Below are 13,734 nucleotides of genomic sequence, written 5' to 3'. Positions count from 1 at the left end.
TCATTTATGTATTATAAAAAGAGCCTCTTGTACTATGGCAATTTTTCCCTCTCTTTGCTGCAGTATTCATACATTTCACTGAAAAATCATCCTTCATTTTTCATTTCATTGACCTGGATATCATATTTCTTTCAGAAACAGAAAAAAAGATGAACATCTGTGTTTCCTTCCAATCTGCTGCACATCTGTGCATTTTGTTGCGGGTCTTCAAAGTTCAGTAAGTAACCCACGGACGCCATTCATCTTCTTGTTAAAATGTCTACTGCCGTGTCCAATGCTCATGCCCTTGAGGGTTGGGGTTGTTTTTTTTTTTTTTTTCCATTATTGTTATAGAGAACACTGACGTTTTTTTTATTTTTAAATATTAGCAGTTTTGCTTTCAACAGCAATTAGCAATCCCTTGGTTTGCTGTTTGGTAAAGCATCGTGTTAATGAGGTCATCTAGTTTAAAATCCCAGCTACTGAAAAAATACCAGGGAGGAGGTCAAATCTATCACTTTGTGTTATATTCACTGCTCTCTTTTCAGTTTTCTACAGAAAAGATATCTTTGTCATCCAAAAGAAGTCATTAGGACCCGTTACTGGCCGTCTGTGTGTTACTACTACCTCAAGATACAGAAGTTATTTCCTATTGAAGTATTGAAAAATGACAGTTCAGTTCAAATCTTTGAGCATCTGAGGATGAGGAATTGGTTTCATTTTTGTTTTCTAAAGTCTTCAGTCATTCAGATTTTAACGAGCAGTTGTCTCTATGGTGGATGGGGTCCCAGGGGTTGTAGACCTAGGCGTGGCTGCTGGTGGTGTATCAACGGGACTTCCTGTGCCACTGCTGGGTGTCACAGAGGAACTGGCTGCTGGTGTCTCTCCCTGCTGTGCTTGGAGGGTCTGTCCGCAGATGTGATGATGCTTCTCCCAGTCTTTGTGCTGACAAAATGAACCACAGTATCGTGCAGTGTTACAGCCACTGCAGGTTTCACTAGCCTTGCGGCCACAGTTCCAGCAGCTCTGAAAAAGTTGGGAGAAAATGTCTATTAATTACTCGATTATAGGGATGAGATCACAGAGAACATAGCATAAGAGATATAGAAACGGTAGGTGAAATATGCAAAATATACTAATGTTATGAATTTCTTTTTTAGTTCAGAACATTTGGGGCTCCTTTTACTAAGGTGCACTAGGGCTTTAACACGTGGAATAGCATGCGCTACACTGCCGCGCGCGCTAGACCTTAATGCCAGCATTGAGCTGGCGTTAGTTCTAGAAGCGTAGCGTGCGGTAATTTCCTGCGTGCGCTAAAAACGCTAGCGCACCTTAGTAAAAGGAGCCCTTGGAAATTTTTCTGTGATTTGCATTTCTATAAAGTGAAATTTCTAATTTCCATACAAGGCGTTTAATATCTTTTGCTTTCCACTTTAAAGCATATGACTTACAAATTATGGTGATATCTCTGTACAGGTTGTCTAGGTTGGAAAGTGGATATGTAGGCCCTTGCATTCCAAACTATGCTAATATATTATAAAAAGCACAGTAAACATGAAGCCTTTAATAAAATACAGGTAGCCTCACCAAAGGATATATGTTAGGAGTCACACAAAACAGGAGAAGACATTTTTTCTTTTTTAAGGGAAGCATTGCTACTAAGGGCTCCTCTTACTAAGCTGTGATAGCGGTTTTAGCACATGCTTAGCACGTGCTGAATTGCTGCGTGCGCTAGACCTTAACGCCAACATTGAGCTGGCATTAGTTCTAGCCGCGTAGCGCGGGTCTAGCGCGCACTAAAATCCTGCGTGCTCTAAAAACACTATCGCAGCTTAGTAAAAGGAGCCCTAAGTATGTGTGTAAGTAGCATGACACAAACATAAAATATAATTTTGATTCTTATAGGAGCAATTTTGAAACCAATTTTTCACATGTTTTAGGCTTTACAGGTAGGAAAGAGCTTTCAAAAGAATATATAACATAGTAACATATGACTATATATGTGTGTGTATGTAAATACACAAACCAAAAAGACTGTGGCACTTATTTTCAAAGCAGATTAGACATTTTTGTAAACCGCTTAGAAACCTCACGGTTATTAGCGGTATATAAGAATTAAATTAAATTAAATTAAAAATCTCAAAATGGCCAAAAAACATTTATTTGCCACAAATGTCCAAAATCATGATTTTGAAAGACAGAATTTGGACTCCCTATGCAGCAGTTCATCTAACTATCAAGCGGGCATGTTGCGGGCATGTTATGGGAGTGGTTAGCACAAGGCTAGGGAGGGCCCAAATTTAGGATGTCCAACAGTGATAATCGAACATGAAGAAATGTTCAAGTCAAAAAAGAAGGGCATCCCAAGTTAGACCTGTTTGAATCGCATTCAGGGCATAAAAAGATAACATAATTTAGTAGCTGATCACTGAAGGGATTACGGAATGACAGAGGCGTACCAAGATGGGGAAGTCTGCCCCGGGTGCACACCCCAAGGGGGTGCACAGCTGGCCACCCACCAGGGAATAGGCTGCCGCCGGTGAAAGGCTTCCACTGCCGTCATCAGGAACAAGCCGGCCGAGTTCTCCCTTCTTTTCTTCCCTGCATGAGCATTGAGAGCAGTGTGGGGCATTCAGCGCAGCTCCTTGCGCTAAAAACCGCTATCGTGGTTTAGTAAAAAGGGAGGCGGTATATTTGTCTATTTTTGTATAGTTGTTACTGAGGTGACATTGCATAAAGTCATCTGCCTTGACCTCTTTGAAAACTCGCGGAATATAAATGATAATTAACATTTTCTCTGTGTACAGTGTGCTTTGTGTTTTTAAAATTTTATTGTTGGTAGATCATTTTGACTTGGCCACGAAGGTAAGGGGGAGGGAGGGGATCTGCTGAAAGACATCTAGTAATCCTTGCAGGCTTGACTGTGCAAGGAATTATTTTTGTAAAATCATGTTTTGTTATGTGACTGGCATTATTTAGACTTTAATTTCTATGAATGAATAGAATAAAAATGATATAAAATTACTTGCTTGTTTTTATGTGCGTGCGCTGAAGGAAAGTGGGGAGAGAGAGTGGGCTGAGGATGCTGAAGGGAAATGGGGAAGAGAGAGTGGGGAGAAGACGCTGATTTATAAATTGACAATTGTACAGAATATTGTTTATTTTTATACTTTAATATAATAAGTTCAATATAAAACAATTCAAGGCTTGTGTGGATGGAATCAGGTGGTTTGCGGGGATGGGGACCGAGCTTATGGGGATTAGTCCAATAAAATGGTATTTTCTTATTTCTCATTATTTATTTTATTTTTATTTGTTAATTTGTAAAGTGGTGATTGTTATGTATCAGTTTTTTAAAATTTACATCTACTGTTTTTATATTTTGCACAGTATTAGAGGACATGTATTACTGTTTTTGTGGTGTTGTAGTATTGCATTGTATGCAGAGTCTGGTTTCTTGGCAGTTCAGTTTAACTTTTGTCTACATATTTCTATTTTTTGTTTGTGATTATTCCATATTGGGCGAGGGTGTATCTTTCTGTGTGTATGACAGGGACATGGCTTTCTGATAGCATCGACTGTACAGGATCAATTGACTGTACAGGATCTGGCTTGTTTAGTTTTACAATGTATGTGTTGGTGTTCTAGTACTCACTGCAGTGTTTAAGATGCTGCTTTTTCGTAGGTACACTCTTATTGTGCGATATGTGGATTGTTACTAAAAATCATATTTTTCATATAGATGGGGGGGGGGGTGTCAAAAAATGATAGGCCCCGGGTGTCACATATGCTAGGTACGCCACTGGGGAATGACCCCTCCTTAATTCTGCAGTGGTTACTGAACTGTGATACCCAAAAGAGAAACTAGGTTCCCTGACAACAACAGGTATTGTGGACATTCTGAATATAGCAGCAAGCAGGTCTGAACAGTAGTCTAGTGGTCAGTGCAGTGGACTGTAAATGAGGGGACCCAAATTCAAATCCTACTTTACCTGTTATTTTACCTTTAAATTGTGAGCCCTTCAGAAACAGAGATACATGCTTCTCCCTCTGTATTCGCAGTTTCAGCACTCGCAGTTTAGCTTATTTGCGATTTTTGGCATGCTGGCTTTTCTCCCCCCAAATTACATCATCCAATCACTGATAAAAATTTTGCAAACCCAAATCCCAAGTACAGGCAGTGCCGGCTACATTGAGCTTGAGAAACAGAAGTACCAAAGCTGGTTTGACAGTCGGGGCCCTTGCCCAATGGGAAAGGCGGAGGGTTTTCAAAAATCCCATCCGGCGAATGGGAACGCCGAGATGCGTCATGTGGGCGGGTGCTGCAAGGCCGGGGTTTAAGTTGCAGGTCATGTTGTGTTAGCCTTGGTGTAGTAGCTTAGTGGTAGCACAGCCAGAGTGCGGGCTGCGATGAGACGGAAAGTTGAGCTCCTCTCATTGCTGGGAATTTAAAGTGGCTGCAGCAACCCGTATGTGGCTTTTGCCCGGGAGGCGGCAGATTCGGATTGTAACTCTGGCTCTCCCATCCCTGCCAAGCTGGAAAAAAGCACCGAGGGCTCAGGGAAAAGACGTGGCAGGAATAACGCTGCCGGCAACGGCAATAATAAAACTTTGGCACCAAATGGGAATGGCACCAACTGTTGGGGAAAAAGGAAGCTTGGGCTCTTCTAGTGATGAGCAGCATGGTAGGTCAGCTCAAGGGGGTAACCTCGAATGCGCCTGCTTGGTTTTTTTTTTTTTTTTTTAAATCTTTATTAATTTTCAAAACTAATACAAAGTGCCAAGAATTGTACAGACATTAATAATCAACGTAAGCACTTAAATTCCATCAATAATAATACAGAAGAAAAATATCCCTCCCCTCCCATCCAACAATTTAATTTAATCATTGGTTGCAATTTATTTAAAAAATTTTTTTATTATTATGAAGATGAAAGTTATTTGCAATTTTTCTGTATTTGAGGGTCTGTTCTGCCCCTCTCCACTGCGAATACGGAGGGAGGAGTGTACCTACTGTACCTAAGTATTAACGGCATCTGCAAGCCTGAAGGCTATTGAGATGGGGCACTTTTAGGAACACTAAGAATTTCCCTGTCCCTGAAGAGCTCAATAGAATATGAACCTGTGTGCTTTGGATTAAAGTCTGCTGCCCCTTTGCTCTGCAGAGACGTCTCTGTGGCAAATTTTGTACAAATGCTGCCAGACAGCCAGCCTTTTTCCAGTTTTTTTGGCATTCATAATTTGGACATTGCATGTTGGGAAATGGCTGCTCATTTCAGACATTCTCATTTTAAAGCAGGAAACCCTGACAGCAGCATAAAATCTGTTTTACTACTTGGGATCTAGTTAGGTACTTGGGACCTGGGTTGGCTACTGTTGGAAACAAGAATGCTGGGCTTGATAGTCCTTCGGTCTGTCCCAGCATGACAATTTTTATGCTCTTATGATATTTTTCCTGTTAGAAAGTGAGTGTGTGATGTACTTTTCTGGGGGATGCTAGGAGTGTTACATCCCAATTCTGACTTGGATGTTCTTTCCAAAATATCCCTTTTTATACAGCAGGGATATGGGCAAGGCATTTTCAGTGTGTGTTTTGTATTTATTTGTTGAACATGCAAAATCGCAAACTTGCACAAAGATATCAAAATAATGTAAACCAAAGTCAGACCTCCACTATATATATGTTCAAATCACAATAATTCCTCAGAATGCCACACAATAAAGTAGTGTGGTAGCCGCCCTCACTGGAACATTTTTTTTGTGAATATTGAACCAAAGTGCAACTTCTTGTTATGTCTTGTAATAAGTTATAAAAATTTATAAAGTGTCAGTGCATTATTTATAAAGCATAATGGTCTCTATAGTTCTATTTAGTGCATAGTAAATAACTTAGCTTTAAACCGGGTCTGCCTCATTCTCCACTGACGCGTTTCAACATTTTCTTCAGGGTTGGGGGACAGAGAGAACAGAACTATCTGGATTTTTAGCAAACGCTAAGTCTCTATGTTGATTGCTGGAGCTCCAGAATTTGTGAACTCAGACCCAGTGGAGCCGATTGAACTTCAGGCTGATCTAGCCCCTGAAGATTTGTGTGCAGACCCTGAACTTATGGAGGTGGATTTAGCTGCCATTTTGAAAGACACTGGAGAACTGTGAGTTTTTCTTTTGGCTTTTGCTGTTTGGGCTGGAATGTTTTTTTTTCCTTTGTGAGTTTTTGCATGAACTGCCAGAACTGTGGAGTTTTGTTTTTCTGTTTTGTTTCCCAGCTCTTTTTATAGAAAGCTGAGAGTGCTTATAGTGAGGAGAAGTTTGCAACCAACTGGGAGGGATTTTGGATAGCTGTTTTTGTGCTTTATGCAGGCAAACTTTAGGCACTCCCTTTTGCCCAGCCATGTTATATGATAAGCTGGAGGCTTTGTTATATGAGACTGTTTGAATATGGTAGTATAATAGCAGTGAACTGAACTTTCCTGAAACCTGCTAAGAGCAGGCTTTGAAGACACTTTATTGAAAAGAAGCTCTGTGGTGAGTAAAACCAGAGAAGATTGATTGCATTGTGAGAGGAAATCCTGAATTTACCCAGAGTTTTCCTTGGGAGTTTGTTTTGCAAACTGCATTGAATTTGGATTCGGCCATTTTGTTTCCTTTTTATTTGAACATTCTGACATTAAATTTTCTTTGGAAACTGAACCTGGAACTTTGTGCTGTAGTTTTGTTTTGTTTTACTTATATTATTGTAGTCCCTACAGGGTGACTCCTTACTGGGTCACACGCTGGTGCAATTTTGGACTGTGACCACTGGGGGCACTGAGGAGTCACGTTGGAAGGCTCTGGTGCCGGCTACAAACTCCTCTCGTAAAAAAAGACTAAAGAGGTTAGGGCGCTTCAGTTTGGAAAAGATATGGCTATGGGGAGATATGATTAGGTCTACAAAATCCTGAGTGGTGTTATAACAGGCAAGAGTGAATTGATTTTTCAACCTTTTAAAAAGTACAAACACCAGGGGACACTCAATGAAATTTTATGCAGATACTTTTAAAACAAATAGGAGGAAATATATACAGTGGTGCCTCGCATAACGGACGCCTCGCACAGCGAACGCTGCGCACAACGAACTTTATGTCTTGATCCGTACAACGAACTTCGTTTCACACAACGAAGTCGCCCGAGCTGCATCCTTCCGCGCAGGCACTGCGCTTAACTGCCCTCTCTCCGCCTGGTTCCCTCTTGCCCCCCCGACTCCCCGACACGATCGGGGCAAGAGGGAGCTCAAGCCCTCTTGCCCCCCCCCGACTCCCCGACACGATCGGGGCAAGAGGGAGCTCAAGCCCTCTTGCCCCCCCGACTCCCCGACACGATCGGGGCAAGAGGGAGCTCAAGCCCTCTTGCCCCCCCCCCCGACTCCCCGACACGATCGGGGCAAGAGGGAGCTCAAGCCCTCTTGCCCCCCCGACTCCCCGACACGATCGGGGCAAAAGGGAGCCCAAGCCCTCTTGCCCCGCCGATTCCCCGACACGATCGGGGCAAAAGGGAGCCCAAGCCCTCTTGCCCCGCCGATTCCCCAACTCCCCGACAATATCGGGCCAGGAGGGAGCCCAAGTCCTCCTGGCCACGGCGACCCCCTAACCCCACCCTGCACTACATTACGGGCAGGAGGGATCCCAGGCCCTCCTGCCCTCGACGCAAACCCCCCCTCCCCCCACCGACCGCCCCCCCCCCAAGAATCTCCGACCGACCCCCAGCCGACCCGCGACCCCCCTGGCCGACCCCCACGACACCCCCAACCCCCTTCCCCGTACCTTTCTGTAGTTGGCCGGACAGACGGGAGCCAAACCCGCCTGTCCGGCAGGCAGCCATCGACGGAATGAGGCCGGATTGGCCCATCCGTCCCAAAGCTCCGCCTACTGGTGGGGCCTAAGGCGCCTGGGCCAATCAGAATAGGCCCGGGAGCCTTAGGTCCCTCCTGGGGGCGGGGCCTGAGGCACATGGGCCCAACCCGACCATGTGCCTCAGGCCCTGCCCCCAGGAGGGACCTAAGGCTACCGGGCCTATTCTGATTGGCCCAGGCGCCTTAGGCCCCACCAGTAGGCGGAGCTTTGGGACGGATGGGCCAATCCGGCCTCATTCCGTCGATGGCTGCCTGCCGGACAGGCGGGTTTGGCTCCCGTCTGTCCGGCCAACTACAGAAAGGTACGGGGAAGGGGGTTGGGGGTGTCGTGGGGGTCGGCCAGGGGGGTCGCGGGTCGGCTGGGGGTCGGTCGGAGGTTCTTGGGGGGGGGGCGGTCGTTGGGGGGGGGGGGGGTTTGCGTCGAGGGCAGGAGGGCCTGGGATCCCTCCTGCCCGTAATGTAGTGCAGGGTGGGGTTAGGGGGTCGCCGTGGCCAGGAGGACTTGGGCTCCCTCCTGGCCCGATATTGTCGGGGAGTTGGGGAATCGGCGGGGCAAGAGGGCTTGGGCTCCCTTTTGCCCCGATCGTGTCGGGGAGTCGGGGGGGCAAGAGGGCTTGAGCTCCCTCTTGCCCCGATCGTGTCGGGGAGTCGGGGGGGCAAGAGGGCTTGAGCTCCCTCTTGCCCCGATCGTGTCGGGGAGTCGGGGGGGGGCAAGAGGGCTTGAGCTCCCTCTTGCCCCGATCGTGTCGGGGAGTCGGGGGGGCAAGAGGGCTTGAGCCCCCTCTTGCCCCGATCGTGTCGGGGGTGCCAGGGACTACACGGAGTCACCCACCGTACCACCCGATTCGGGTAAGCGCAGGTATCGGTGGGTGGCTTATTTGCGGGGGGGTGCCTTATTTTACATTTTTTTCTAAAAAGGGGGGGGCTGTCTTATTTGATGGCCCTGCCTTATCATCGGGGAAACACGGTAGAAAAAAAAAAAAAAAATGAACAGTTAAGTCCCAGTTTTTGCCGCTGAGACTCTGCCCTCTCACTGTAAAATTAGACTCTACTTAGTCTGTCTTTAAATTTAAAAAATGTGTGTTGTTTTAAAAAACAATTATGTTTTTAGATGTATCTAAATAAAAATAATAACCAAAAATTTATCTTTTTTTATGTCATCTTAGCATATTTTATGCTACAGAACGAATTATTTTTTTTAACATGTATTGTTATGGGAAAACGCGTTTCACACAACGAACGTTTCACATAACAAACTTGCTCCTGGAATGGATTAAGTTCGTTGTGTGAGGCACCACTGTATATAAATTTTCTTTGGAAACTGAACCTGGAACTTTGTGCTGTAGTTTTGTTTTGTTTTACTTATATTATTGTAGTCCCTGCAGGGTGAGTCCTTACTGGGTCACACGCTGGTGCAATTTTGGACTCCTCCTATTTGTTTTAAAAGTATCTGCATAAAATTTCTTGAGTGTCCCCTGGTTTTTGTACTTTTTAAAAGGTTGAAAAATCAATTCACTCTTGCCTGTTATAACACCACTCAGGATTTTGTAGACCTAATCATATCTCCCCATAGCCATCTCTTTTCCAAACTGAAGCGCCCTAACCTCTTTAGTCTTTTTTTACGAGAGGAGTTTGTAGCCGGCACCAGAGCCTTCCAACGTGACTCCTCAGTGCCCCCAGTGGTCACAGTCCAAAATTGCACCAGCGTGTGACCCAGTAAGGACTCACCCTGCAGGGACTACAATAATATAAGTAAAACAAAACAAAACAAAACTACAGCACAAAGTTCCAGGTTCAGTTTCCAAAGAAAATTTATATATATATATTTCCTCCTATTTGTTTTAAAAGTATCTGCATAAAATTTCATTGAGTGTCCCCTGGTTTTTGTACTTTTTAAAAGGTTGAAAAATCAATTGTATGTATGTATGCAAGGAATAGTTAAGCTTTGGAACACATTGCCAGAGGATGTGGTTACAGTGGTTAGCATAGCTGGGTTTAAGAAAGGTTTGGACAAGTTCCTGGAGATAAGGTCTATAGTCTGTTATTGAAACAGACATGGGGGAAGTCACTGCATGCCCTGGAATTTGTAGCATGGTTGCTACCATTTGTATTTCTACCAGGACCTGGATTGGCCACTGTTGGAAATAGGAAACTGGGCTAGACTGACCATTGGTCTGACCCAGTATGGCTGTTCTTATGTTCTCACTATAAGACTTGACAGACATGAACGACATAGGGCATCCAATCATAGACAGAGATCCACAGATTGATCATGTTTTAGAAAAATTAAACATTTAGTCAACCAACTCTTCTTTAAGAAGTATCCTGATGTCATATTCATCCTTTGCTCTTTGGACAGTAGAACAGTTTGACAGATGCGAAAGTGGCTATTGCCCAATAGTCGATGGCTCCTTCAGACTGAAATCAGATGTTTTCAGAACTCTCGATTCAAACTGATTAAACACACAGACTAAACCAGGTAATTGCTAATGCATGTGTTGGGACTTTTTTGATTTGCAAAATTGTTCCCATCTTTGAAAACACTTTCAAATATGTAAAGAAAAAGAAAGAATTACCAAATGGAGAAACAGATGTTTTTTGGTAGCTCAGATGGGAATTCAGACTCCTTGTCTGATATCACCTGGTTTTGATTTAGTGGCTGAGGTTTCAGGTTAATGCTGCCTAAACTTTATTCACTTTTGGGCATGCCAAGTTCCATTATTTCTAGGGGACCAGATGATTCCAGACTTTGTTTGAAAGTATTATAAATCTTTATAGAAATGTAGAAGGCCATTTTTCTAAGCTTCATTAGCTGTTAATGTAGCAGTTAATACTATACTAAAAATTAACACAGCATCTTAGCTGTTATTATGGAAATTAGCAAGCGAGAATGGCAAACACAGAATGTGGAGGGGAACAGGTAAAGCTTTGGTAGAGGGACAGGGACTGTGTCTTACAGTGAATATGGAGGAAATTGCTGATAAAGTAGTACAAACCATGATACAATTAACATTACTATTTTAGAGGACTTAAATCTGCTGGAAAGCTTAGCAAATATATGGCATTTAAACTGGTATAAATTTGGAATAGACTTATTGACTCTGTCAGATTGATAGGTCAGCTACAACAATTCTGGAAAGATCTAAAAACTTGGCTGTTCACACAATATCTTAAAGGCTTACCTACTGAAGTGCCGCAGTAATGGTATATTTTATTCTTTCTGTTTTTTTCAATTTTATACCTTAATCTTAACTATCAGTGTTTTTTTTCTGGAAATGATACATTAATAGCATTTTCATTTTTTAGGCTTATATTTTATGTCACTCTGCTCATAATCATTTGTGAACCGAGTCGAGCTCCTTCGGGAGATGACCCGGTATATAAACTAAAGATTAGATTAGATTATTCCCGGAATATTGCTGGCTACTTGTGACCTAGATTGGCTACTGTTGGAAACAGGATACTGGGTATGTTGAACCTTTGGTCTGTCCCAGTATGGCAATGCATATGTACTTATGTACATAGGTGGAGTTAACTGTGCCATATTACCTGCAATGCATTTAATGTGTGGTAATACAATTGCCTTGACATTAACTGTTTAGAGAGATGCTGAGAATACAACCAAAGGTTAACAGAAACCTAGCATTTACTATGTGGTAACTTTGATAATTTTATTTTTATTTTATTATGTACCACATATCCTACAATTCTTTGCAGATTACAAATTATTCAGGTACTCAAACTTTCTTCCCTATCTGTCCCCATGGGCTCACACTATCTAATGTACCTGGGGCACTGAACATAAGAAATGCCTCCGCTGGGTCAGACCTGAGGTCCATCGCGCCCAGCAGCTTGCTCACACGGCGGCCCAACAGGTCCAGGACCTGTGCAGTAATCCTCTATCTAAACCCCTCTATCCCCTTTTCCAGCAGGAAATTGTCCAATCCTTTCTTGAACCCCAGTACCGTACTTTGCCCTATTACGCTCTCTGGAAGCGCATTCCAGGTGTCCACCACACGTTGGGTAAAGAAGAACTTCCTAGTATTTGTTTTGAATCTGTCCCCTTTCAACTTTTCCGAATGCTCTCTTATTCTTTTATTTTTTGAAAGTTTGAAGAATCTGTCCCTCTCTATTCTCTCTATGCCCTTCATAATCTTGTAAGTCTCTATCATATCCCCTCTAAGTCTCCTCTTCTCCAGGGAAAAGAGTCCCAGTTTCTCCAATCTCTCAGCGTATGAAAGGTTTTCCATCCCTTTTATTAGACGTGTCGCTCTCCTCTGAACCCTCTCAAGTAACGCCAAATCCTTCTTAAGGTACGGCGACCAATATTGGACGCAGTACTCCAGATGCGGACGCACCATCGCCGGATACAACGGCAGGATAACTTCTTTCGTTCTGGTAGTAATACCCTTCTTGATTATACCTAGCATTCTATTCACTCTCTTAGCGGCCGCTGCACACTGTGCCGTCGGCTTCATTGTCGTGTCCACCATTACCCCCAAGTCCCTTTCTTGGGGGATTAAGTGACTTGCCCAGGGTCACAAGGAGCAGTGCAGGATTTGAATCTACAACCCCAGGGTGCTGGGGCTGTAGCTCGAACTAATGCACCACACAATTCCCACCATTACCATGCTTTAGAAAATACTGTAAACCTTAGTAGTGTGGTGAAAAAAATATGATGTTTAAAAACGCTGATTAAAAAGGTTGAATCTGTACTTGAATATTGGGATACTGATGCTGAATATTTGGATATAGAGTAGCTGCTGGAAGTTATTCAGATACTATCAAAATTCAGTGTCAGCACCCAGGTAATTATATGGGTAAGTCAGAATAGCTAATTTTACCATCTAACATACCCAGGACTGATTATTGGTAGAACCTACTTACAACCTACTTACAACTTCAAGAAATTCCTGCATTTCCACTTCCCAATACCACTCCGATTCCCCAAAGCAACCTCATCTACTCTGTATCTCCCCTAGAAATTACCAGATATCTTCTTCATGTGATACCTTTTTTGTAATTCTTTTGTAATCTGCCTTGAACCGCAAGGCAATAGCGGAATAGAAATCTCTAATGTAATGTAATGTAACTTCTGGCTCTGTCTTAGCTTCACCCTGGAGCACTCCACATTATTGCTCAGGCAGGCAGAGAGATTTGCAGAAGCATCTGTCCTCTGGGTAACTAGCTTTGACTATTATAAGAGAGTAAGAATAGCCCTACTGGGTCAAACCAATGGACCATCCAGCCCAGTATCCCGTCTTCAAGGAGGTCAATCCAAGTCACAAGTACCTGGCAAAAACCCAAATAGTAGAAGCATTCCATGCCACTGATCCAGGGAAAGCAGTGACTTCCCCCATGTCTGTCTCAACAGCAGACTATGGACTTTTTTTCTAAGAGCATGTCCAGACCATTTTTAAAACTAGCTACAATAACGACTCTTACCACTTCCTCTGGCAACACATTCCAGAATTTAACTATTCTCTGAGTAAAAAAAAAAAATATCCTCCTATTGGTTTTAAAAGTATAACTTCGCGTCAACCCTAATCTTTTTAAATCTTGATGCAGAAAAAAATCGATCCACTTGTACCCGTTCTACACCACTCTTGGCATTAAAGCCTAGCTGCCAAGTCGATTTTGTAGACTTCAATCATATCTCCCCTTAGCTGTCTCTTTTCCAAGCTGAAGAGCCCTAACCTTTTTAGTCCTTCCACATACGAGAGGCATTCCATCCCTTTTATCATCTTGGTTGCTCTTCTTTGAACCTTTTCTAGTGTCGCTATATCTTTTTTTTGAGATAAGGAGATCAGAACTGAATGCAATACTCAAGGCGAGGTCGCACCACTGAGCCATACAGAGGTGTCCTG

At 43.4% G+C, this 13,734-nt stretch overlaps 1 protein-coding gene across 6 annotated transcripts in view; it reads right to left on the bottom strand.

The window, feature by feature from the left end:
* RUNX1T1 (RUNX1 partner transcriptional co-repressor 1) overlaps nt 1–13,734 on the bottom strand; it is a 446,411-nt gene that overhangs the window by 3,004 nt on the left and 429,673 nt on the right. For all 6 annotated transcript variants that reach the window (XM_033933228.1, XM_033933232.1, XM_033933227.1 and 3 more), the window contains one exon: nt 1–1,005. This exon is cut by the window's left edge and continues 3,004 nt beyond it. In XM_033933228.1, the coding sequence (XP_033789119.1) occupies nt 733–1,005 (273 nt within the window). In that variant the 3' untranslated portion in view covers nt 1–732. The remainder of the gene's footprint in view (nt 1,006–13,734) is intronic.

The sequence above is a fragment of the Geotrypetes seraphini genome, chromosome 2 (genome assembly GCF_902459505.1).
Source record: "Geotrypetes seraphini chromosome 2, aGeoSer1.1, whole genome shotgun sequence".
NCBI lineage: Eukaryota > Metazoa > Chordata > Amphibia > Gymnophiona > Dermophiidae > Geotrypetes > Geotrypetes seraphini.
Note: the sequence above shows the minus strand (reverse complement) of the source record. Positions and strands in the feature narration are given on the sequence as shown.